The 21,358-nt window shown below is 47.9% G+C and overlaps 2 protein-coding genes across 2 annotated transcripts; both read left to right on the top strand.

The window, feature by feature from the left end:
- The first annotated feature begins 1,453 nt into the window (after positions 1-1,453).
- On the top strand, positions 1,454-3,718 carry INHBE (inhibin subunit beta E). The gene is made up of 2 exons (XM_052000651.1): positions 1,454-1,967; positions 2,236-3,718. Exons 1-2 carry the CDS (start codon positions 1,670-1,672, stop codon positions 2,988-2,990), a joined length of 1,053 nt encoding a protein of 350 aa, XP_051856611.1. The 5' UTR covers positions 1,454-1,669; the 3' UTR covers positions 2,991-3,718.
- Positions 3,719-5,363: 1,645 nt separating this feature from the next.
- Positions 5,364-18,047, top strand: GLI1 (GLI family zinc finger 1). Its single transcript, XM_052001600.1, has 12 exons — positions 5,364-5,439; positions 9,237-9,384; positions 9,824-9,919; positions 10,227-10,422; positions 10,666-10,810; positions 11,541-11,630; positions 12,030-12,167; positions 12,573-12,722; positions 13,197-13,361; positions 14,595-14,825; positions 15,659-15,947; positions 16,167-18,047. Exons 2-12 carry the CDS (start codon positions 9,285-9,287, stop codon positions 17,858-17,860), a joined length of 3,294 nt encoding a protein of 1,097 aa, XP_051857560.1. The 5' UTR covers positions 5,364-5,439; positions 9,237-9,284; the 3' UTR covers positions 17,861-18,047.
- The last annotated feature ends 3,311 nt before the right edge of the window (positions 18,048-21,358 follow it).

Here is a 21,358-nt window from a genome sequence, read left to right as displayed (position 1 = left end):
CAGAATGGCATCCCAGAGAGGGCCTAGGAAAGAGCTGAGGTGGCTCTTATGGGGTTTCCAGGTAAAAAAAAAAAACAGTCTTCTGCACTGTGAAAAAGTCACAGCCAAGCTGAGTAACTGCTCTTCCTATCCTCCCCACTGCCGTACCATTTTTTGGTGAGGAAAGGAAGGCACGGAGAGCTGGGCTCATCAGGAGCTTGCATCTAGACTAATTAGCCTTTACTGTAACTCTGGGCAAACCACTTAACCTTCTTTAGCTTCAGATCAATTTGTAAAATGGAGGAACAGCAGCCCCTACTTTGCATGGGTTGTTATGAGGTTCGAATCAGATAATCTACAGTGTACTTTGTAAACGGTGAAACAGTAAATAGACAATAGCTAGTGTCATTAGTTGGGGTATCCTGGTTCATAGAAGCCTCAATTCTGGAAGCCCAAGTTGTTGGGGAGTGATAGGAGGAGGAGGGGAGCCCATCCTAATCAAAACTAGGAGGAAAGTTATTGGAGGCACTGGGCTTGGAACCTGGTTAATGCACTCCAGAGTCCCAGTCTCTCTCCAGAGAAGTATCAGCAAAGAGGGGCTGCTCTTAGTGCACTAATACATCTAGGCTCTTCTACTCACCTCAAAAGAGATTAGATCAAATTGCAGTGCCCAATTCAAGACTGGGCACCAGGCCCTCCCAAGTGCCATGCTCTTCTGCCAGCTGTGATGGACTCTGCCCGAGCTCCACAATTGCATCACCCTCCCCACCCCTACCTTTGGGTTTCCCCAGTCATCCCAGTAACACACCTCTCCACATCACCACCAGTTCTCTCCCTCCCCCACAATGGATTCCTGTCCAATTGGACTCTGGGCAGCCAGCACACGTAGGGGACAAGGGGTGACTTTTAGGTACCCCGTGGCACCTGCCACCTAGGCTTGGCCTTGGGGACTCTGTGGCTGCTGTCCTTCTAGCTGCCCTGTTCACTGTTTGGGGGATGGAATCCTGGATTCCCTTTCTGGACTGTCCCCTCAAAGTAGTAGGCACTAAAATCCCAACAGTCTACTCTCTGTTAAGTCAAACTGCTGTGGAGGAAACTAGAAAAGCTGAAAGGGAAAGATATTGGGGAGAATTGTATTTAGGGGGACTGCATTCCTTTACCTGACTCACTTACTATTCCCTCCCCCTCCCTTGGACCCTGGGATCGGAGTCTATGAAATCATCCTCTTTCTTGCATCATTCCTGTCCACGTCTCCCCCCACCCCACCCCCACATACCCCTTCCCCAAGCCTGTCATCACAGCCAAATGGGTGAAACATGAGCTCTGGGAGGGGTGGGGGATCCTCCACTTCCCCCCAACCAGAGGCGTGATTGACAGCAAAACTGTCCAATCCTGGTGTTCAGGAGGTGGGTCTGCCTACTGACCACTAGGTGGGGAGCCCCAAGCTGCTAGCTCAAAAGAGGCCCTGGGTCAGTAAGCTGAGTAGATCAACCAAGCAGACAACTCTGAATACCCTACTTTTCATCGGTCAGTTTTTTGTTTTCATTGTTAAGGATTTGTGGTGGTGGTGTTTTCAGGGTATAAGAATAGGAAACACCTGACTCTCCCTTCTGCAGGGGGTAGGTGTAATATCTGTGCTTAGTGGACTCCGTTTTCCCCCTGGCTTGGACCTAAGATAGCCACAGGGAGAATGGGATACCCAGATGTCTGGCTCCTCCTGGTACTGCTATGGGCACTAGCGGGAGCTCAGAGAGCAGGACCTCGGTGCCCATCATGTGGGCTGTCCACACTAGGACCCCAGGAAGAGAGAGCCTTGGTCCTGGAGCTGGCCAAGCAACAGATCCTGGAAGGTCTACAACTGACCAGCCCTCCACGCGTGTCTCATCCTCCCCACCCTGCGGTCCTGGCCAGAGCCTTACGGAGACTGAAGTCTAAGAAGGTGCCTCAGATGAATCAAGTGGAGACCATCAGCTTTGCAGCAGAAACAGGTAGGTGACAGAGAGGATAAGCGAGCAGGGAAAAGACCCAAAGAGAGACAGAGACAGAGGAATACAGTCAAGAAAGGAATGTGGTTGCAGGGGGATAAGATGGGAGAGTGGGGGTGGGAGCTGGTGTTCTGAAGCCCTCAACTTTTAAGTTAAGGCAGAAAAAAAGGAGACAGTCAGGATTTGAAGGGGGGATGGGAGAAGAGTATAACTCTCCCAACCAAAAGATCCAGGCCTCTTACATTATTCATGAGCTACTCTTTTTCCACAGAATCGTCCTCCACTGCAGCTTGTGGATCTATCCTGAGCTTCCATCTCTCCACCCCCTTGTACCTACCTCCATACCACATCCGTCTTTGGCTGCACCTGCATCCCACCTTAGCTGATACCCCCTCCATTCAAATCTTCCAGTGGGGTTTGGAAAGAGAAGTCCAGGGAAATCAAACCCTGCTGGCGGAGCATCGAATGACCACTCCAGGATGGAATGCTCTGACCCTGCCTTCTCATGCACTGGAGGGCACTGACTCTGGTGTTCTGAAATTCAAGCTGGTCTGCCAGCCTCATGTAGGCAATACCACAGCTGCCAGACACTTACTTCTGGATACAGCTGGCCACCACCAGCCCTTCCTAGTGATTAGGACCCAAGCCAGAGCACCTGGGGGGGATCGAGCCAAGAGAAGGACCCCTACATGTGAGCCTGGGAGTCTTCTGTGCTGCAAGCGGGACCACTATGTAGACTTCCAGGAACTGGGCTGGCAAGGCTGGATCTTGCAGCCTGAGGGGTACCAGCTAAATTATTGTAGTGGACAATGCCCGCCCCACCTGGCTGGCAGCCCAGGGATCACTGCCTCATTTCATTCTGCTGTCTTCAACCTTCTCAAAGCTAACAGTCCCTGGCCATCTGGCCCCTCTTGCTGTGTTCCCACAGCCCGTCGGCCACTCTCCCTCCTCTATCTTGACCAAAATGGCAATGTAGTCAAGACTGATGTGCCTGATATGGTGGTGGAAGCCTGTGGCTGCAGCTAGCAAGGGGGTTCAAGGGATTCAGAGCTAGAGAGAATGTGAATAGTGTTGGTCCACAGAAGAAAGGGCTCAACGGGTCAGTGGTTGAGGATGTCTAATTCCTGATATCCCCTCCTCAGGTGACCTGGTAGTCTGGCCTCAGGGGCTAACCCGCTTGAGTCCAACGTGGGACTTTAGTGTCCAGTCAGTTTCAGCCTGGTTGGAGAATGGGGAGAAGGGTAGGGAATGGTTCTTACTAGAAGAGGATTCCTACCCTGATCACTCCATAGAAGAGATGGTTAAGGGGTGGGGAGGGAGGGATCAGAAAAGTTGCCTTCTAAGAGAGAATTTCCTGGAAAATGGGCACAGGAGAGGGTGGTATGGGGAAGACATACTAGGAAAAGGAGCTGGTGAAGTGCTTTGTAGGAACTGCTAAGAGGGACCTGGGTCCAGGAAGGAGTCTGGGAGGGACTTAGAAATAGGAGCCTGGAGAAGTTGATGAGCCCCATTAAAGGATCACCCTCTAGTTTTGCAGGGGGTGAGGCCCTGTTGGGGAGACAAATATTTATATTTTCCTAATAAAAACGAGAAGAAAAAAGTCACTGGTGTCTTGATAAAGCTTTTGAGGGGAGGGGGAGACTCGAGGACTGGGATGGGGAGAGGGAGCATGTCCTATAGGCAAAATGCTCTGCAGGACAAGGTCATGTGGATGGGTCTGGAAAAGAACCACGTGCGGGGTTCCTTTGCCCCAGGTGACTGACTATCAGTCCGACCAGGCTGATCTATGTCCCTGACCCTGTGGAAGTGGCTGGACATTTGGTCACTGCCAAGTGGGGGAGGGAGGTGGAGGATCTTAACCCTGACTCCCTATCTCCTCTAGTTCCCTAGTTATTTAACATCTACAGACAGCCCCCAACTTCGCACTGTTTTTCCCAAATAAGTAGTTGATCCAGTGACCCTTTCCTCCCACTCCCGAAGAAATACTTTTGGAGGATGTCCCAAGGTACAAGGAAAAAAGGGAAATTTGGGGCTTGAAAAAGAGGTAAAAGAAAGAAAATAATTAGAAGGGGGCATTCTTCAGGTTCCTGATCATGACCTTGTTTCCACACCCCACACCTCTACACTCCATTCTTCTCCCCTCCCCCATTCCATATCCGAGACTGAAATAGCTGACCCTTCCCCTGCATCCTGTCACCATGGCAACAAGAGAGCCAACAGGACACCGAGGGACAAGGGACAAGAGCAGTCTTCCTTCTAACGCACAGAGCCCTTTACCTGTTTCTGACCGCTCTTCCCCGAGTCCGTGTGTTCATTTATGCCTCCATCTCTCACTTTCTGTTGGCTCTCACAATCCTGGCGGCTGGGAGTACAGAGAACTTCTTTCATTGTCCCTCCCTCTCAAGCTCCCCACTACCACCATAATAGTGCCATCTCTGCCTTCAGACAGGTTCAGGCTGGGAGAAGGTGATGTTCCTCAGGGGGCCAGCAGAGGGAGCAAGGAGCAGCGAAGAAGGGAGAGTGGAAAGGGCTCCCAAACCTAGGATTCAGGAGAAGCTGGGCGGGAGGGTTGAAGAGGATCAGAGTCGCCGTCCCAGAGTTAAATATACCCAAACCGAGCCTTCCAAACCCAGACAACCTATCCCCAAAGCCGCCAGCTTTTGTCCCGCTTCCTGCTCAGCCCCCCATCCCCACAGTCCCACAGCCTCTGGCTGCTTCTCTTTTTCCATAGTTTTTAACACCCCGCAGTCCTTGCCTTGCTTTTTTTCCTACCCCCGTTCCCGGGGTCCTTTATGCCATCCCAACCTCGGCGTGGCCAGGTGAGGGCGGTATCCACACAAAAGGGCAGAGAACAGTTCTAGTTCTGCTTAAGATACCCTCCACTCTCCCACCCCCTCAAATTTTCTCCACTTCCGACTTTGTTGGGCTAACCCTAAACTTCTCGATTTTTCTGCCTCTGGCTCCCTCTCTGTCGCTGACAGACGATTCCGGACATCCAGGCCGGGATTTTCCGCTCTCCGAGGGCAGCGTGCTAGGTTCGAGAACTGTAGTTGAGGTTTAGGAGATAGGGTCCCTCCTAAAAGGGGGAGGATTCCAGGAGTCCAGGGGTGCAACAAGTCTGACATCCCCCTCTTTCCTTCCTGTAGCCCCCAAACCTAGTTCACCAGAACAGCACGAGGGAGGGTAATGGGAAGGAAGGGGAGGCGTGAGGGGGACAGCGCGCCAACAGCGCTAGAAGGAGAAAAAGTTTTTGCAAAAAGGAAAAAAAAAAAGTTTGCGCGTCTTGCGGGTGGTCCAGGCTCCCGGCCCGGCAGGCGGGGCGGGGGGGCCGGGTTGGGGGGGCGGGGGCGGCACTGAGGCTGCGCCGCTGTGGCCCTGCCCGTCCCCCCTCCTCCCCCCCAGCTCCCCACTGCACACCCCCCAGCCCCGACTCCAGCCCTGGACTGCGCATCCCGCGTCCCGAGTCCCGATGGAGGTGAGAAGGGGGCCAGGTCAGGGACCACCTGGGAGTCATGGGGGAGGGGGTTGAGGAGGGGGCCACTGGTTTAGAGGGATTCCCCGACACTCTCACCTCAAACCACCCACGCCGTGATAGAAATCTCGGGAACGGGGCAAAATATGGGGGGGAGCTGTCTGTGTGGAGAGATGAGAAAGTTTGTAGTTCTGTCTTCCTAGGTTTCTATCCCTTTCTGTTTCAGTCATCCCTGTCTCTTTGTCTCTGTTGTCCGCATAAATTAGAAATATTTCATTATTCATTTGATAGGGATGGAGGGATCTTAGGTGAAAGGCTTAGACTTTGGGAAAGGAGACTCAGGTGGCTTGATACCCTGAATCTGAGGGCAGTGTCTTGGGTCCTCGTAACCCCAGAACTGCCGAGGTTGGAGGACATGTGAAAAGAGGGGGGGGTGTTGTCTGAATTTGTTCCCCAGTCTCTGTATGAGGCACGAATTCCTCTGCTTGATTTGGGTTAGGGGTAATGTCTCCTGTATTGGACAGGTAAGAGTGTGGGGTTGTCCCTTTAGTTCCAAATGTCTGGTTTAGGCCTCAGACCTCTGGAGACCTTGTCCCCTCGTTATTCCCAAAGGAACTCCTGGGTTCTAAAGTGCGTGGAGGTGGGGAGGGGCCGGAGGAGGGAGAGAAAATCTCCGGGGAGACTTTCCCTCTACCCTCTGACCTCAGGACCACCAGGGCGCTGAAGATAAACCGGGGAGACCCCTGTGGGGCTGGGCTTGGACTTATTTCTCATCCCTTCCGTCCAGTTCCCCGCCCAAAGAGGGCCTGGGGACTAGAAAGCCCCCTCCTTCTGCCCAGACCACCCTGCCTGCCCTGCAGCCTCTTTCAGGTCCCATGACCCCGAAACAATCTTTCAGCACGCAGCTGGCTCTTTGGTCCAGATTAGGGGAGGGGGGGAACAGAGGGCCTCGTAAGGGGCTGGAAGGAAGAGAAACTAGGGTTTGGGGGGCAAGAGGACTGGGGTCTCTACAGTGGAATGGAGAACATAGTCTCAGGATCAGTACACTAGCTAAAGGACGGGGCCTGGGGCAATTTTCCCGTGTGGTGGGAAGAGGCGGCGGGTGGTTTTTCTATAAGAGGTGGGAATCGGAGCCCCCCACCAACTCTACCTTACGGTCCGGCATCCCCGCCAGGATGCCAAGCCCCGCCCCTTACGTCACTTGGGGGTTCCCGGGGGGGAGGGTTTAACTCTTCGGACACCAAACGGGGATACCGGGAGTTTTGGGATTCCCTGCTCCCCCACATTTGATCCCACTCCTCCAGTTATTTCCCTAATTGCTTTTCCTAAAACTCTAGAAGTCCCCTATTCCTTCTTTTTGAGTTTGTTCCCCAATATCACCCTTTCCAGCTGAGAGATTTCTCACTTGCCACAGGACCCCCAACTTCTATATTTAGACACCCCCACTGCAAGCAGGGGCTCTGCCGCCTAGTTTCTGGCGGAGGAGAGTTAGGAGGGTGGAATGCGTCCCGCCCCTCAACGCCCTCCCTTTCCTCCTCCCCAACCCCCCTCCCGGCCGGCTTGGCTGGGATCTCTGGGAGGGGGAGGCAGGAGGGAGCGGAGCCGTCTGCAGCCAGAGTCGGGCGGCCTCAACTTGGGTGGGCCGAGGAGGGACTGAAGCCCTGGGAAGGCGGGTCCGGGAGAGGGGGCGGTGCTTACTCCCAGGGGTTGAGGGAAGGGAATGGGAAATTAGGGACATCAAGGGAGTGAGGATCTGAAGTACAGGAGCCAATAAGTGCCTCGACCCTTCTTCGTCCAGGCAAACTTTGCTGAAGTTTAAAAAGTTGGGGAATTTTCCCCTACACCCATGTGAAGAGGGAACAGGGATACCCAAGGGTGAAGGGAAAGCTACCCTCCATCCCCACATGGCTTCCAGGTCCCAGGCAGAGGGCACCGAAAGAGGAATGACAACAGAATGGATGGGATGCAGTTTTGGCAGGGAGGGCTGCTGTCTACAGTCTGGAGGGATGGGGTGCCGGGGGAGGGAGGAGCTGTGAAACTGCTTCCTTCAACCGGGTGAGTCACAGAGGGAGGAGTCAGGAAAAGAGCCCCCTACCCCACCCCATACAGCTGCCAGCCAGCTGTGCCCACCACCCACCTCGACTGAATGCCAGTGTCAAGTGGGGGGGAGTCTTGTAAGCAGAATTGGGGCGGTAAGGGAGGGGTCATGATCTGTGATGGATGGGGGGTGTGAGGTTTGAGTTGTGGGGCTCCCCGCCTCATCTTCCCCCTCCCTCAATCTAAATCCCAACATCTTAGGATCACCCACCACGACGCCTCTAGCTCCCCTTCCCACCCTACCACACCCCACCCTCATTCCCTGGGAATCTGAGAAACGTGGAATGGATTCCACTGAACTGAATTTGTGAGTGGAGTAGGCGAGGGAAATTGGTTCTCAGGATCTCGCTGTGTTTGTCTCTTTCCCCATTCTTCCTTCTTTGCCTGTCTCTCTCCCTTCTCCCTTTCTCCCTCGCTTGCTCTACCCCCAATCTCTGTCTGTCGCTCCTTTTCCTTCCCCTTCTCTTTTATCTCTATCTCTCTTATCCCTTCTTGCCCTCTCCTCTTTCCTATCCCGAGACGAGGGGAATGGACCGGGCAAAAAGGAGCTTCTCCATTTCTCCTAGACAGGCAGCACACCACCTAAGCCCAAAGTCCCGAGGCTCCGCCCTTCCTTTCACCCCTGCCTCGCGGCGGTGTCTGACTCCCCCGAGATCGTCTCCTGCGTCCCCTTCCCTCCCGCCGCCCCGAGCCTGGCCGTAGCGGGGGGAAAGGGGGAGCAGCTTCGCCTCCCACTGGGGACCAACAAACAGCCTGTTCTCCCGGACTGTTGGGAACGGCTCCCCCTGCTGAACGCTAGCAATCTGCAATTTACTGCAATCTGCTCAGCCGGGGACCGAGGAAGGGCAGAACGCGAGAAGAATTTGGGGGAGAGGCAGGCAGGGAAACCTCTGGGGTTCATTAAATAGGGGGAAATCATCCACTCTCGTTCCCTCCTGTTTACTCTGTCGCTGCTAGTGTCTGAGAGAGCAGTTAAGTACGTGAGCAAGGATTTCGGTGACTTCTCCATATGGTGCTGAGAACAATTATTTATGTGTACACCTGCATAAATATATAAACAAACAATAGCATTTATATAGCGCTATAAGCTCCGTTTCATCTCATTTGAGCTCCTCCACAGCCCAGTGAGGTAGGTACTGTTATCATTTACATTTCCAAATGAGGAAACTGAGGCTGCAAGAGGAGGTGAGAAGGGATTTGAACCAGGTCTCCTGAGAGTATATGATACAGGATTTGAATCAGAGTCTTCCTAACTGAAGGACTGCCCACCACACCAGCCAGATGCCCCTCAGCTGATCCCCTAGGAAGGGAGAGGGACAAGGGTAATGGCGCACTCACACTCTCCTGCATTGTTCTTGTCATTCCTGCCTTTCCTGGTTAAAGGGACTGAGGCGTGGTTTCTGCCAATAAAAAATTATAATTCTTTTAAAAAGAGTGTGGGACTGTGGCAAGAGTGCTGAAGACAGAGGAGACCCGGATTTTAATCTTGTCTCTAACACCAATAAAATAAGTCTTTAGTCAGAGGAAGTAATTTAGCAAAGTGTTTTTATAAATATCAGTTTTATCTTTCACATACATCCTTGGTTTTTACTTTATCCTTATTTATGCAGGCAAAGATTCTCTTTTGCAAAATGGCTACACTGTATAATTTGCCCAGAGTCTTATACTTATTAGGACATCTGGTTCCCCTTTATTTCTTTCAGGTATTCCTCCTCTCAGCTTTCCTTCACCTGCTCTTCACCTGAGGCACCATGTTCAACTCCATTACCCCTTCTGCCATCAATAGCTATGGAGAATCTTACTGTCTACCATCCCTCCCTAGTCAGGGTGCTCAGGGCATGGGCACTGAAGGTCAGTACAAGTTGGAAAACCCATCCAATCCAGACCCAGAGATTTGGGTTGGAGCCCCTCAGGCCTCTCTTTTCCTATCTGTAAGGGTACTCAGTAGGTTGGTCTTGACCTTGAGCTTAAATTTTGATTGTAGGGATCCTAGCTCTGTACCATGGGCGACCCTCTGCTTCTCTCAACTTCAGTCTCTTCATCTATCAAATAGGAATGATGTTTATCCTAACTGCCTCACAAGGTTGTTTTCATGATTAAATAAGACATTATGAAAGCTTATTGAGAATATAGCAATGAATGAATGAAGCACTTATTAAGGACTTGATACGTGTAAGGTATTATGTGGTATTAAGGGAGGTTTCTACCTTGGAGGGATGAGGATTTTTGGGTGGGGAGAAGTACGGGCCTGTTCACCACCTCCATCCTTTCACCTGGCACTCTTCTCCAGGACTGACTGGCCTTTCCTTCTGCCATCCAACCAATTTCATGTCCAGTCCCCACAGCTATGGGCCAACTCAAGAGACCACCAGCCACAGTACTGAGGGTGAGGCTCTAGCATTGTTCTTTCCTCAAGCACAAACTTGTCCACCCCAGTCCTAGGAGAGAATAAGATGGCTGAAGTCCTGATCTGATGAGGGTGGGTCAGGAGGGGTCAGAGATGGGTTCAAGAAATCCCAAATGGGATGGAATCAGGAGATCAAAAGTGGGGGTGGGATGGGGATCAGAGTAGGATCAGTGGATGATTTTCCTAGATAGTTGGGACCCTTGGGTTGGGGACAGGGGAAGATATCCCAAACCCTACCTCACCCCACTCTGCTATACCCATCCCCCCTCAATGTCCCCTGCCCCAGCCCCGATCTTTCCCCCAACCCGGAATGCAGTCAAGATGACCAAGAAGAGGGCACTGTCCATCTCACCACTGTCAGACGCCAGCCTGGACCTGCAGACCGTCATTCGAACTTCACCCAGCTCCCTTGTTGCCTTCATCAACTCAAGCTGTGCCCCCCCAGGGGGGTCCTATGGGCACCTCTCCATCGGCACCATCAGGTGCAGGCAGCTCTGGGGCAAGGGGCCCCTCTAAATATTCACTAAGATTCCCACCAAAAATTGCCAACCCCCCCTTCCAAGATCCTGATTCTAACCATTCTGCAACTCCCTCAACATTTCCATATATAGCCTTCCAACTTTCCTATTCTTCCCAAAGACTCCCAGAAGCCCCTCCAAATAGCCCCTCCGAACTCGCTAGAGATGACCTGAGATCTTAACCCTAACCCCCTCCCCCTTCCACAGCCCATCTCTGGGATTCCCACCCCCGATGAATCACCAAAAAAGGGCTACTCCATCCTTCATGGCCCCACCCTGTGGCCCTCATGACCCCACCCAGGGCAGGCTGAGGCCACCTCTCCACCCCCGGGGACCCCTCCAGAACTACCAGGTAAGGACCTTCATCTCATTCCTTTTGTCTCCCCCAACACACCTCCCTCACCCTAGACTCCTCCTTCCGGAGAGAAAAATAAGGTAAAAACAAAGAAAGAGAATGCAAAATCCAAAAGGGGACAAGTATGGAGCCTTGAAGTCAGTGTTTTGGGGAATTGAATGAGGCACACTTACTCTGTGAACCTTTATTCTATCCCACTGCCTGCTCCAACCACCACCACTCCCAGTGATACTGGGAAGAAGTATGTGTGAAGGTTTCCCACTTCTGTGTGTTTTGCTGAGCCATTTTACTATACCTCATATGCCTTCTTTCCCCATCTTAACCTATTAAAATCCTACCAATTCTTTAAGTCACAGCACAAAGCCACCTCCTTCACGAAGCCATTCTTGATTTATCTACTTGGTAATATTCTTTTTAAAAATTAGACCTGATGTAGTATTTCTCTTATCTCCAATGCTTTTATCATGTAAGTTTTTGTAGTATACTTCCACAATTTAATTAATTCAAGAAAGATTCATTGATATGAAAGACATTTGGCTACTTTCTAAGAATATTTAAATCTAACAAAAATTTCTCTTAAAAAAAAGGGAGTACATGTGAAAAAGAGGGTGACCTCAAATTGATTATTGAGCATTTGGAGGAAGGGATCAATAGGCTCTGGGAAACAAAAAGGAAGCTCTCCCCATGAACTAGTCTCATTCTTGTCATTCTTTCCTCAACTGGGAAGCTGAAATCTGAACTGAACATGCTGGTAAACAAACATACCGAGGAGCCATCTGAAGGCAATGTGTCCAGTCCCAACTCCACTGGCACACAGGTAAAGGGGGAGGAAGAGTGGCAATGTTATTGGAATGAATATACATTTCCTTCACCTCCCCCAATAACCTATGCCCTGCCTCTGGGACAGTAAGATTGATGATATGATAGAAAGAGTCCTGGGCTTGGAGTCTAAAGACCTGGGTCCTAGCTTTGTCCCTGACTGTATGGTCTTGGACAAACCCCATCTTTCTGGGATCCCATTTTTTCATTTGTCAAATGAAAGCTTTGGACTAGATAATTCTGAAGGTGACTTCCATGTCAAAATCCATGTCTGTGATTATATGATCCTCCCAGATCCTATTGTCCCTCAGTTTAAGGAGAAAAGAATGGAGGGAAGGGCTGGGGACTCAAGTAAGAGGGTTTATGAGTGGTTCAGCCTTTGCTTTCCTTGCTTCAGGATGCTCTTTTGGGATTATTGGATGGGAGGGAAGAACTGGAGAAGGAGGAAAAGCCAGAACCTGAATGTGTCTATGAGACGGATTGCCGTTGGAATGGTTGCAACCTTGAATTTGATTCACAAGAACAGCTGGTGCATGTGAGTAATGATTTGGGGAGACAGGAATGTTCAGGTGGTTTGGGGGAAAGCTTCTCCTATGAGCCTATGGAGGCTTATAGGAGAGGGAATAAGGTAAATGTTATCTTTTGTTTCAGGACAAGGGTCTAAGGGTGGGATAAGGGATAAGGAAGGGCAGACAAGAGAAGCAACACTTAAATATTGATGAGAATATTAAGGGAGTGAAAATCTGAGAAGTAGACCATGATTTCCCTACAGCTCTACTTCTCTCAGAATGTGGTACCTCTGAGGGAAGGAGGGAGGAAAAGTTTTGGGAAAGGGAGTTTTCAGAGAAGAAAATTCTTAGCTTGGTACTCGGGGGTGGGAGGGAGAAGACTCCTGTTTCTCATATTTCTTTCTTAAAACTCATTCTGCCTCCATCCCCAGCACATCAATAGTGAGCACATACATGGTGAGAGAAAGGAATTTGTCTGTCATTGGGGAGGATGCTCCCGAGAACAGAGACCATTTAAGGCACAGTATATGCTGGTGGTTCACATGCGAAGACATACAGGAGAAAAACCCCATAAGTGCACGGTGAGATGCCATACTCCTGCTCATACCCATGGAGCATACCACAACTCCATGTTATAGCTTTTATCCAAAGCTTTCCAGCCCCACACATGGAGATAAAATGAAAAAAGTATGAATTAAATTCCTGAATGATGAAAAGCCTGACCCCTTCAATAATTCCATCCATAAAACCACCTTCAAAATTAGAAATCCCCCAGACCTTCCACTCTGAAAGACTTGAATGAGAGACACCCTCTTCTTGATGGCCATGTCTATTCAAACTGAGAGAGATCAGCCCCTAAATGCCACATTCCCTTCCTAACTTGCCTTCACACAAGTTTGTGGGATTTCCTCAATTCCCTCATGATTGCCTCTCATTTTAAGAAATGTGTTGTGATCCATGTTTCCCTTGCAGGGGTCCCCTTATGGGTCCCTTGTTTAAAAGCCTCTGTATCCTTCCAGTTTGAGAGTAACCTCTGACCTATTATATCCCCTCAGTTTGAGGGGTGCCGGAAGTCCTATTCAAGGCTTGAGAACCTGAAGACTCACCTTCGATCGCATACTGGTGAGAAGCCATACATGTGTGAGCATGAAGGCTGCAGTAAGGCCTTCAGCAATGCCAGTGACCGGGCCAAACACCAGAACCGGACCCATTCTAGTGAGGTGAGACCCTGCTAATTCCTAATCCAGGAAAATCTCTTCCAACACAAAAATACTTAATTTAGAGAATTTTCTTATTTAGGTGACTCACAGGGGCTATGGTAGCTCCATCCCAATCTTAGGGCATCTTTTCACCCCTAATTCAGAGAACCCCTTCCCCATCACACACACACAACACACACACACACAGAGTTATAGTCACATCCAATCCAGAGAGACCCTAACACTCCTTCCCCTCATCCAAGCAAACATCCTTGGCAAAAGCATTTTACGTGCCAACTATTCTCTCCATGCAGGAATATGGCTCACAATGACAATTACTATCACCTTTCCCTTGCAGGCCACAAAGACTAATAGCTAAGCACACAAACTAGAGCCTCCCCAGAGGCACCCCTATAGTAGGGAAACTCTCATGTTCCTCCTTAGTTTCCTCAGCTCCTCCAGATATTGTACTTTCACATTGGTCAAGGATGTCCACTACCATCCCCTGTGTCATAGCGGGTGGGTAACTAGGAGCTATGGTCAAAATGGGACAGGCTCAAAAATCAAGCTCTATAATTTTCCTGTCACCCTCCATCTCCTCCATGCCTTTTCTGTGTTTTGTATTCCCTTATCTCAATCCCTTTGGGTTTTTTTTAATGAATTTTATTTGCTCTGACCTATGCCATTCTATGATTTTTCTAGGCAGCTATGTGGCTCAGTAGATAGAATACCAATTCTAGAGCCAGAAAGATTCATCTTCCAGAGTTCAAATGTATCGTTGGACATTTACTAGCTATGTGACCCTGGGCAAGTCACACAAAGTTTGCCTCAGTTTACTCATCTGTAAAAATGAACTGGAGAAGGAAATGGCAAACCACTCTATATTTTTGCCAAGAAAGCCACAAATGAGGTCAACAACTGAACGACTAATGATTTTTCTGCCTCCCAATCATTGTCTTTCCTTTATCTCTCCTAAAACTTCTCCTTTTTCACCTCCTCTTTTATTCCTATTAACTCATTACGTTTTCTTCATGACTATCCATTCTGCCATGTCTCCCATGATCTCTCTTACGGATCTATGTGTTTCTTCTGTGTTCCCTAACATGATTCTTGATGTAATTCTCATTCTTCCAGGTTTTCTGTGCCCCACTGTGTATTTTTCACCTCTTCCTCCACCAATCTTCCTCTTATATTACACTATATTTTTACTCCACTCTTATTATGACTTTTGTTCTTTGTTCTTTAACCTATCAGAAGCCATATGTTTGTAAACTACCTGGCTGCACCAAGCGTTACACAGATCCCAGCTCCCTCCGAAAACATGTCAAGACAGTGCATGGCCCGGATGCACACGTGACTAAGAGACACCGAGGAGATGGTCCCCCACCCCGGGTGCTGGCCCTTCCAAGTTTGGATCTCAAAAGGGAGCGAGAAGGGGGCCCCAGCCGGGATGAGGGCAAATTGACAGTACCTGATGCTGCCCTGGTGAGCCATGTTAGTTGTTCCTATGGTTCTGTAGCCAGGATCCACTGGGATAGAAATCATTACTGGCAAACCTTTCCTGCCATACTCTCCCACCCAACTACATGCATATATAAGTGTTACCCAATTCATTTCTCCTTATTCTTGCTATATATAGTCCCAATCCTCCAATATCAAGAAGTGAAAGAGTCCAAGTGAGAGATGAGATTACTTCTCCAAATTCAGAGAGCCATCATTTTTCATTTACATCATGTCATTTGAGGCAATGAATAAAGAGTCAGGAGGATCTGAGTTCAAATATGGCTTCAGACACTAGCAAATCACTTAATTCTGTTTGCCTTTGTTTTTTCAATCTGTAAAAGAAGCTGAAGAAAGAAATGGCAGATCACACCTTTGCCAAGAAAACCCCAAATGGACTCGCAAAGAGTTGAAATAACAGTTACTAAGATTTCTAGTTGTTTTTCTTCTTCCTTTCTGGGTGGGATTTCAGCCTTTTTTCTTTTCTCTTGTTGCATCCTCTCTAGAGATAGGAATGTATTTTGGAGTGTAGAGATTTTTTATTGAGATCCTCCCTTTCAGATTCACCTGTACTACCTACCCCAGCAGGTAGGAGCCCTGATTAGAAGAACTTTTTCCTCTCCAACACTTTCCCCAATTCTTCAGCCATCCCAGTATCCTCTGCATCCTCTAGGTCTTTCCCCACCCCATCCTCAAGATTCCTAGATGCTGAATTGACACAGGGCTTGCTGTTTCTTTTAGATGAAGGGCCCAGTTTGGATAGTTAAGGAGAGGGAGAGGGAATGGGCAATGACCTTCTGCTCTTGTGTTCCCTTCAGAAGCCACAGCCAAGTCCAGGAGCACAGTCGTCTTGTAGCAGTGATCGTTCCCCATTAGGTAGTGTGACCAACACAGATAGTGGTGTGGACATGGCTGGCACTCTGGGGGGCAGCACTGAGGACCTGTATAGCCTGGATGAAGGCCCAGGGGCCACTGGGACAGCTGGAGCTGGGGGTTCGGAACCTGGGCCTCCCAGCCTATCGACCCTTCGACGGCTAGAGAATCTAAGGTTGGATCAACTGCGGTCGGCATCTCGTGGCCTTAAACTGCCCAGCCTGACAGGCGCTGGTGAGACTCCTTCTGTGAGGGAGGAAATATGGATGGGGAGAAAAGTCCCTTCGGATTCTTGGGGAGGAGATTGGTTGGGGTGGACCAGGGCTTTCCCCCAGGATTAAGGACAAGGTTTCTGGTTAGGATTAGCAAGGACAGCCTTTGGGACTGATGGGCAAAAAAGAGACGTTGAAGCCCCTTTATTGATTGCCCCTATCTTTTTTCTCCTTTACCTAGGGCCTACCATGGTTGGTTGCCTGGGGCCTCCTTGCTCTGCTGACTACAGAGGCAGTAACTCCAGCAGCGTCGGTACTGCCTACACTGCCAGCCGCCGCACCTCCCCTTTTCCTCCTGCATCACCCCCAGAGCATCCTGTGCCCCGCCAAGGCCTTCCTCCTGCCCAGCACTACTTGCTTCATGCTCGATATGGCACATCCAGAGGGGCCAGTGCACCGGTCTCCTCTACGCCCGGTTTGGAGAGGGCAGGGGGCCCCCCAAGCGTCTCATGGAGGACTGGTGCTGAATATCCTGGCTATGGCCCTGGAGCAGGGATTACTCGGAGAGCCAGTGACCCTGCTCGATCTGCTGGGCCACCCCCTGCAGCCAGAGTACAGAGGTTCAAGAGCTTGAGCTGTGTTCATACCCTAGCCTCTGGGACCGGAGTAGGACGTAACTTTGAATCCCACCAATCCTCCTCAGTTTACTCCCCTAGACCTCCTAGCATCACTGAGAATGTTGTCATGGAAACTCTGGGAATGAATGAGGAACCAGAGAACGGGGATCCTCTGATGAGCAGCGGCTTAGATCCCTATGTAGACTTCTCCCCAGCTGACCCTCTGGGTTATAGGGTGCTTGAAGGGATGACATCTGAGTCTTATGGACCCAGGGGCTTGGGTGCTCCTGATCATTACGGTTCTAACTCTTGCCCTCAGCCTGTGCCCTACCCCAACCCTCCCCCAGGAACATGGGATGAGTTCAATTCCCCGACAAGGCTTTACCCAGCCTCCAAGGCCACAGTAGGTAGTGGAGAGGAGTGCCCTCCGCTCGGACCTTTTGGACAAGTTCATGTCAAGCCGGAGCAGGAGTGCCTGATGGACACTGTCCCTCCAGGGCTGGCACCTTGTCTCAACACTCACCCTGCTCACAGCCCCTCGCTCCCCCATTCCTCATTCCCCCAGCTTCCGCTCTCAAACTACACTCAGTCATCCTCCTATGCACAAGCAGCCCCTCATAATTCTTCAGAGTTCCAGGCTGGCCCTGAATTTGTGACCTCCCCCGGCTCTGCAGGGCAACTCAAGACTCAACTGGTCTGTAGCTATGTGCAATCTCAACAGGCCCTTCTGTGGGAGGGTGGAAGGAGAGAAGATGCTTCTGGCCAAGACCTTCCTTACTGGAGCCCCAAATTCCTCGGGAGGCCCCAAGTGGGTTCAGACCATGCCAAGAACTCAGTGACCATGTACCCCTCTGGTGTGACTCCCACTTTACTCTCTCACAAGTCAGGAGCTTACCCTACTCTCCCGCCCTGCCAGGGGAATTTTGGAGTGCCAGGGGAGAGAAGCCCCCAGAAGGCAGTACCGCCTCGATTTCTGCCTCCTCTGCCTGCTTGCTATGGGGCCCTCAAGGCAGGGAGCAGTAACCCCAGCTGTGGTCACCCAGAGGTAGGAGGATTAGATGGGGGTCCTACCCTGTGTCCCCCCCCAGAGGGACAACCGTGCAATCCTCTGGACTCCCTTGACTTGGATAACACACAACTGGAATTTGTGGCCATTCTGGATGAGACTGAGGGTATGAACCATTTGTCTCCACAACCTGAGAATAGTACCCCCCAACCCCCACATTCCTCTGTGCTCCCCAACATGACTGTAGGTAACATGGGTGTCTTATTGGGGTCCTTACCTGGAGAGACCCAGTTCCTCAATTCCACTGCCTAAGAGGCCTCAGTTTGTAAAAGGATCTCTGTTACAGGGAACCTGGAGGCTACATTCCCTTTCTATTAGATCTCAGCAGAGGGAGCTGGGCTGGAAGACTGTACCAAGTCTGTATATATTTTAGGGAGGATTCTCCTTGAATTTAATAATGATACAATTTCCTGATAATAAAGAAATTGCTTAAGTAGGATCCTTGTTCTCCAGTGTTGTTGTAGGGGAGAGGAGGAGCAGGGTGAAATGGAGAATTCCAAGTTAATTTAATAAGCACTTATTATGCACCTTTTATGTGCCAGGAACCTTGCTAGGTGCTAGAGATTACAAAGAAAAAAGAGGAAGAATCCTTCCTCTGAAAAAGATTCCATTCTAGAGGGGAGAACACAGATAAGTATCAAGTTTATGCAAGTTAAATAAAAATAACATCAGCTTTAGGAAGGTAAAGCATGATAGGAATAGATTGAGGGAGAAGGATAGGTAAAAACTTCCTGTAGAAGAAGGCATTTGAACTTGGATGGAAATCAGAGATTCTCTGAGGCAGTGAAGAAGAAGACGTGAGGGATAGCTTGTGCAAAGATGCAGACATAGAAGGTGGAATTCTGAGTATGAGGAGTGTTAAAAAAAAAAGAGGGGGCAATTTGGCTGGAATGGGGAAGGAATTAGAGGGAGAAGCATGAATTAGTTTGGAAAGATTGGAACAAGATTGCATAGGATGTTAAGTGCCAACTAAAAGAGTTTTATCTTAGAGGCAATAGGGAACCATTGAAGCTTCTTGAATAGGGGAGTGACAATAATATATATATATATGACAAGGCATGGAGGAGGGAGGAGTAGCATCTCCCTGATCCTAGCCTTTCTTTTTTTCCTTAAAAAAAAAAGATTATTTATTTATTTTTTTAACATTTTAAAAAATTTTGAGATCCAAATTCTTTCCCTCTCTCCTGCCCTTCCCTTACTTCTGAGAGGGCAAGCAATATGATATCAGTTATACATGTGAAATCATGCAAAACACTCATAATAGGCATATTGCAAAAGCAAGAAAAATAAAGCGAGAAAATTATATTTCAATTTATACTCAAAGTTTATCAGTTCTCTTTTTGGAAGCATTTTTCACTTTTCATTTCGTTTTTGGAAAGTATTTTTCATCTTTAGTTCTTTGGAATTAACTTGTATCATATTGATCTGAGTCTTTCACAATTAATCATCACTACAATATTGCTATTGTGTGCAATGACCTTTTGGTTCTGCTTATTTCCCTTTTATCAGTTCAAAAAGGTCTTATCATATTTTACTGAGATCAACCTACTCATCATTTCTTATGCCATTACAAACTTATAGCACAATTTGTTCAGGTGGTCCCTAATTTATAGGTAATCCTTCAATTTCCAATTCTTTGTCATAACAAAAAGAGTTGTGAAAAAATATTTCTGTACTCCTTGGTTCTTTTCCTTTTTCTTTGATTTCTTTGGGATTCAGATCTAGTAGTGGTATTGCTGGGTCAAAGGGCATGCACATTTTATATCACTGTGACCACAATTTCAAATTGTTCTCCAGCTTGATTGGGCTGGTTCTCAGCTTCACCAAATTGTTCATTAGTTCATTAGTGTTCCTGATAGGTGTGAAGTGGTGCCTAACAGTTGTTTTAATTTGTCTTTCTCTAATCGATAATGATATAGAACATTTTTTCAAGTGATCATAGATAGCTTTGATTTCTTTTTCTGGGAAATATATGTTCACATCCTTTGACAATTTATCAATTGGGGAATGGCTCTTTTTAAAAATTTTGACTCAGTTCCTTATATAAAAAATGAGGTCTCTATCAGAAAAATTAGCTATAATTTTAAAAAATATTATTCATTATGATTACCTCTTTTAAATTTAGGTCTGTTTTTATTTTTGTTTTATTTCAGATCATGATTATTACTCCTTCCTTTTTTTTTTTAAACTTCAACTGAAGCATAATGGATTCTGTTCAGCTCCTTATTTTAACTCTGTATCTTTCTGTTTCTTGTCTCCTGTAAACAACATATTGAGGGATTCTAATCTAAAAAGTTTCTAATCCATTCTGCTATCTACTTCCATTTCATGAGTTCCTTCCATTCACATTCCAATTCACAATTATAATTACATTTCCCTTTATCCTATTTTCTTCTGTTATTTTTCTCTCTTTCTTTCTAACCCTTTTCTCTTCAAAAGTCTGTTTTGCTTCTGACCAAGTAATCTAGTCTCTCTTCTTTCTCTTATCCCCTTCCCCTCCTATTTCCTTATTGAATAAGATAGATTTCTACACCTAAAGCCTACATATACATTCTTTCCTCTATGAACTTATTGCCTTGAAAGTGAAGTTTAAGCACTGCCTGACACCTCTGTTTTCTCCTTCACTATAAAAGCTTTCCTTATATAGTACTTTTTTTGTGAGATAATTTCCCTCATTCTACCTCTCCCTTACCCTTCTCCCAGTGCATTCCTTTTTTCACCCCTTCATTTTTTCTAGATCATCTCAACATAATTGATTCACATCTCTGCCCTCTGTCTATTTAGACTTCTTGTAACTACTCTAATAACGATAAAGTTCTTAGGAGTTACAAGAACCATCTTCCTATTAAGAAACATAAACATAACTCTATTGAGATTCTTAAGATTACTCTTTCACATTTGCCTTTTAATGAGTCTTTTAAGTATGTTTAAATGTCAAGTTTTCTATTCAGCTCACTTGCGTTCTCTCTCTCTCTCTTTCTCTCTCTCTCTCTCTCTCTCTTTCATGAGGAGTGTTTTGAAAGTTTTCTGTTTCATCAAATATCCATTTTCTCCCCAAAGGATTATACTCAGTTTGACTGGGTAGATTATTCTTGATTATAATTCTAGCTCTTTTTGCCTTCCAGAACATCATATTCCAGCCCTCTACTCCTTTAATGTGGAATCTGTAGAGTCCTGGCTGTACTTCTACAATACTTAAATGGCTTCTTTCTGATTACTTGCAATATTTTCTCTTTGATCTGAAAGCCCTGGAATTTGACTCTTGCATTCCTGCAAGGTTTCATCTAAGGAATCTCTTTTAGGAGGTGATTGGCGGATTCTTTCAATTTCTATTTTGCTCTCTGGTTTTAGAATATTGGAGAAGTTTTCCTTCATAGTTTTTGAAATATGATGTCTAGGTTCTTTCTTTTAATCTCTCTCTCTCTCTCTCTCTCTCTCTCTCTCTCTCTCTCTCTCTCTCTCTCTCTCTCACACACACACACACACACACACACACACACCCCTTTTAGGCAGCTCAATAATTCTTTTTTTCTCTTTTTTTCTGAAGCAATTGGCATTAAATGACTTGCCCAGGGTCACACAGCTAGAAGTGTTAAGTATCTGAGACCAGATTTTAATCGAAGAACTCCTGATTTCAGGGTTGGTGTTTTATCCACTGGGCCACTTAGCTGCACCAGCCCAATAATTCTTAAATGATCTCTCCGTGATTTATTTTCCAGGTCAGTTGTTTTTTCATTGAGATAGTTTACA

Source organism: Antechinus flavipes, chromosome 5, assembly GCF_016432865.1.
Source record: "Antechinus flavipes isolate AdamAnt ecotype Samford, QLD, Australia chromosome 5, AdamAnt_v2, whole genome shotgun sequence".
Classification (NCBI taxonomy): Eukaryota; Metazoa; Chordata; class Mammalia; order Dasyuromorphia; family Dasyuridae; genus Antechinus; species Antechinus flavipes.
This window is presented reverse-complemented; position numbering and strand designations above follow the sequence as displayed.

Excerpts from the sequence above, each read along its gene's own strand:
- INHBE (XM_052000651.1), top strand. The coding sequence starts at position 1,670 with ATGGGATACCCAGATGTCTGGCTCCTCCTGGTACTGCTATGGGCACTA. Across the intron at positions 1,968-2,235 it reads CAGCTTTGCAGCAGAAACAG|AATCGTCCTCCACTGCAGCT; the intron begins GTAGGTGACAGA and ends CTTTTTCCACAG.
- GLI1 (XM_052001600.1), top strand. The coding sequence starts at position 9,285 with ATGTTCAACTCCATTACCCCTTCTGCCATCAATAGCTATGGAGAATCT. Across the intron at positions 9,385-9,823 it reads TCAGGGCATGGGCACTGAAG|GACTGACTGGCCTTTCCTTC; the intron begins GTCAGTACAAGT and ends ACTCTTCTCCAG. Across the intron at positions 15,948-16,166 it reads GCCCAGCCTGACAGGCGCTG|GGCCTACCATGGTTGGTTGC; the intron begins GTGAGACTCCTT and ends TCCTTTACCTAG.